Genomic DNA, 3,940 nt, shown 5'->3' on the forward strand with positions numbered 1-3,940 from the left:
TACCATCTGGGTCAGAACCATCTGGGTCAGTACCATCTGGGTCAGAACCATCTGGGTCAGAACTATCTGGATCAGAACCATCACACATGGGTCAGAACTGCGCTTTGATCATTAGTCAGCAGCTATTTTCAGGCTTCAGAACCAGGCTGGGTTTGGACCTCAGAGGCTTAGAACCGGTTCCAGAATAGAGGACTAAAAGGTTCTGCTCTACCTGCAGGTGTTAATGGATCAGAACCAGCAGAACCCAGTCACAGAACCATCACTGTGGAACAGATAGAAGCAGGGTTCTGATCCAATGTCGGTTCTGCTGCCAGGCTGAGCGGGTCAGAACCAAACCCAGCCTGGTTCTGGAGGGTAACTCATTCAGGAACCTTTGGTTCTGGTTCATCAGCACTCGGACCTGTGACCTTCTACATCAGGAACTGGACAGCAGGAAAGACAAAACCTGGTGCTGGTTCTGGTTCTACCGGGTCAGAACAGAACAAATTCAGAAACATCAGAACCATCTTTAGAAGATTGTTTATTTTGATATAAAAAACACAAACGGGTCGGTACAGAACTTTGCTGCTCCGCATCCTGGAGCGACTGGCACCAGAACCACCTGGCACCGGAACCACCTGGCACCAGAACCACCTGGCACCGGAACCACCTGGTACCGGAACCACCTGGCACCAGAACCACCTGGCACCAGAACCACCTGGTACCAGAACCACCTGGTACCGGAACCACCTGGTATCATGGTCTGTCTTCTGGTAGAAAGTGCTTGAATAAAACCAGCAGCGGTCCAGCTGGTTCTGGTGGTTCTGAACGGGTCCAAAAACATTAACGTTGATCCACCCTGGTTCAGGTCCAGATGGCGGGGCAGCACCTGGATCAGAACCCTGTCAACAGTTCTGACTTCAGTCATGAGATCAGACCAAAGGTCCATTTAAAGGCATCTGTAGGTCCATCAGAACCGGCAGAACTTCAGGTCCGTAGGATCCGGTCCAGAAAACTCCAGGGAAGCAGAACCACGGAGACATGGATCCAGAAGGTCTCCCCTCCTGAGCAGAACCTTCTGGAAAGCAGAACCTGCAGAGCTTCTGTTAGCGGTTCAAAGACCTCAAGCTGAAACAAGCAGCCAATCAGAGCACGGCATCCATTGAGGGGGCGGGTCTTTGGAGCACTGATCCTCAGTCTAAAAACGTCCAATCAGAAGGAGGTGGGAGGAGCTTGGAGGCTTCCTGAGGAGCTGATTGGTTAAAAACGGTCCTCTGTTTAAGCTTGATTGGCTCTGATTGGTCGTAAAGAGCAGGTGGGCGGAGTCTCCAGAGCCGACGGTCCACTCCTGAGGTTCTGGTTCGTTCTGAACTCCCTGCTGCTCAGAGCAGAACTTTGGTTCTGTGTCAGTCGGGTCGGCTGTAGCTTTGGCATAGGCGGAGGGCTGTGATTGGTCAGTAGAGCAGAGTGGGCGTGGCCTTGTGTATCCTGAGAGTCTGGATGGAGGAGAGGATCTTCTTCTGGTGTCCTGCCAGGGTGACGCCCACTCTGAGCAGGTCTCTATGGAAACAGAGAGAGGCGGGGTCAGCAGGTGGACCCTGAGCGCTGACTGTCAGGCACAGGAGGCAGAACCTTACTCTGTGTTGAGCTGGGAGACCAGGTCCAGGCTGGAGAAGCCGGCCTGCAGGAAGTTCTGCTCGTAGCGCTCCATCTTTATGGCCCGGAGCCACTCGGACACGGAACCGCAGGCCGACAGAGGAGGGGGGACCCGCTGGTCCAGCAGGGGCTGGGACGGACTGGGACACAGAGACACGTTAGCGTTAGCAAGCGCCAAAGTTCTGAACCTCCAAACAGGTCAACATTGGTTCTGGATCAGCAGCCAGAGGAACCCAACAGAACCAGGACCAGAACCTGGGATCTGTCAGTGAGGCCCCGCCCCCTCTGTCCTCTGATCCAGGAACAACATTCCACCCTAGCGGTCCTCACCTGGACAGCTCCGGCAGCGTCACCTTCAGGGAGGGCGGGTTCCGGATCAGCCGGTCCAGTCCCCCCACGATGTCACAGAACCGGGGCCGGTTGGCCCGCTCCTTCTGCCAGCAGTCCAGCATGAGGCCGTGCAGGGAGGCGGGGCATTCCGGCGGCGGGGGCAGGCGGTAGTCCTGCTCGATGGCGTTGATCACCTGAAGGGTCAGAATGGGGTTAGAACCGGGTCAGAACCGGTCCGGTCCAGTTTACCAGACCTGTTTCTGTGATTAGTGACATCACAGAGAGACAGACTGAGGGTCTGTTTGCAGCTTTACCTCGCTAACCGTACAACGCTAACTGTACTTAGCGAACAGAACCTTGCTAACCAAACATAGCTAACAGAACCTTGCTAACCAAGCATAGCTAACAGAACCTCGATAACCAAACATAGCTAACAAAACCTTGCTAACCATACGTAGCTAACAGAACCTCGCTAACCGTACAAAGCTAATTGTACTTAGCGAACAGAACCTTGCTAACAAAACATAGCTAACAGAACCTCGATAACCAAACATAGCTAACAAAACCTCGCTAACCATACGTAGCTAACAGAACCTCGCTAACCAAACATAGCTAACAAAACCTCGCTAACCATACGTAGCTAACAGAACCTCGCTAACCAAACATAGCTAACAGAACCTGGATAACTAAACATAGCTAACAGAACCTCGATAACTGAACCTTGATGGTTGAACTTTGCTAACAGAAACTCGCTAACCAAAATAGCTAAAACAACCTCGCGAAAAGAAACTCGCTAGTCGAAATTTGCTAACAGAAACTCGCTAACAGAACTTAGCTAATTAACTTAGCTTACAGAACCTCACTAAACGAAATTCGCTAACCTAACTTGGCTAACAAAACTTTGCTAACCAAATTTTGGCTAACAGCACCTGGTTAACAGAACCTGGCTAACAGTCAGTGTTCTGATTCTGATGGTATCAGAGTGAAATTAATATGCAGGAGTTCGCCTTACGTCCTGGTTGCTCATGTCCCAGTACGGCCGCTCTCCGTATGACATCACTTCCCACATGACGATGCCGTAACTCCAGACGTCGCTGGCCGAGGTGAACTTCCTGCCATCAATCAGTCAGTTAGCTTCCATCTCCTCCAGAACCAGAACGATCAGACTGGGTTCATGACTCACCTGTAGGCGATGGCTTCAGGCGCCGTCCATCTGATGGGGATCTTCCCGCCCTAAAGACGAAAACACCGTCAGCAGACAGGAAGGGAATGCCCTTCAAAATAAGAGCGTGGCCGATAGAATCAAAGTGGACTCACCAGAGAGCTGGTGTAGGTCGGATCTGAGGAGTTCTCCGTCAGGAACCTGCTGAGACCGAAGTCTGAGACCTGAGAGGGTAGATCAGAGGAGCAGGGTCAGATCCAGGGGACGTGATGGACGGACGGAGGGACAGACGGACGGAGGGACAGACGGACGGACGTCAGAGGACCTCACCTTACAGACCAGGTTGGAGTTGACCAGGATGTTGCGCGCAGCCAGGTCTCTGTGAACGAAGCTCATGTCTGACAGGTACTTCATCCCTGCAGCGATGCCGCGCAGCATCCCCACCAGCTGGATGGGGGTGAACTGACCGTCGTTCATCTGCAGGAGGACAGAGGGACACTCAGAGGGACAGATGGACACACAGGTCCAGGGTGGACCAGCCTGGATGTGTCCCCCCCGTCTCACCCTCAGGAAGCTGTCCAGCGCTCCGTTCTCCATGAACTCCGTCAGGATCATGACGGGACAGGAAGTGGTGATCACGCCCTCCAGGTGGATGATGTTGGGGTGCTGGAACTGCCCCATGATGGACGCCTCGGACAGGAAGTCCCGCCTCTGCTTCTCGGTGTAGCCGCCCTTCAGGGTCTTGATGGCCACGTAGTTCTCCTTCCTGCCCGGGATCCTCAGCCGTCCGCGGCACACCTCGCCGAACTCACC

General features: G+C 53.5%; 1 protein-coding gene across 1 annotated transcript in view; it reads right to left on the reverse strand.

The window, feature by feature from the left end:
• Positions 1-503: 503 nt before the first annotated feature.
• LOC107104658 (ephrin type-B receptor 4-like) overlaps positions 504-3,940 on the reverse strand; it is an 11,621-nt gene continuing 8,184 nt past the window's right edge. The window contains exons 11-18 of the mRNA XM_015404705.1: positions 3,692-3,940; positions 3,458-3,604; positions 3,283-3,351; positions 3,149-3,198; positions 2,978-3,077; positions 1,966-2,159; positions 1,617-1,775; positions 504-1,539 (exon numbers count right to left, since the gene is read on the reverse strand). Coding sequence (XP_015260191.1) covers positions 1,434-1,539; positions 1,617-1,775; positions 1,966-2,159; positions 2,978-3,077; positions 3,149-3,198; positions 3,283-3,351; positions 3,458-3,604; positions 3,692-3,940 — 1,074 coding nt within the window. The 3' untranslated portion in view covers positions 504-1,433. The remainder of the gene's footprint in view (positions 1,540-1,616; positions 1,776-1,965; positions 2,160-2,977; positions 3,078-3,148; positions 3,199-3,282; positions 3,352-3,457; positions 3,605-3,691) is intronic.

The sequence above is a fragment of the Cyprinodon variegatus genome, unplaced genomic scaffold, assembly GCF_000732505.1.
Source record: "Cyprinodon variegatus isolate N-32 unplaced genomic scaffold, C_variegatus-1.0 Scaffold1834, whole genome shotgun sequence".
Classification (NCBI taxonomy): domain Eukaryota; kingdom Metazoa; phylum Chordata; class Actinopteri; order Cyprinodontiformes; family Cyprinodontidae; genus Cyprinodon; species Cyprinodon variegatus.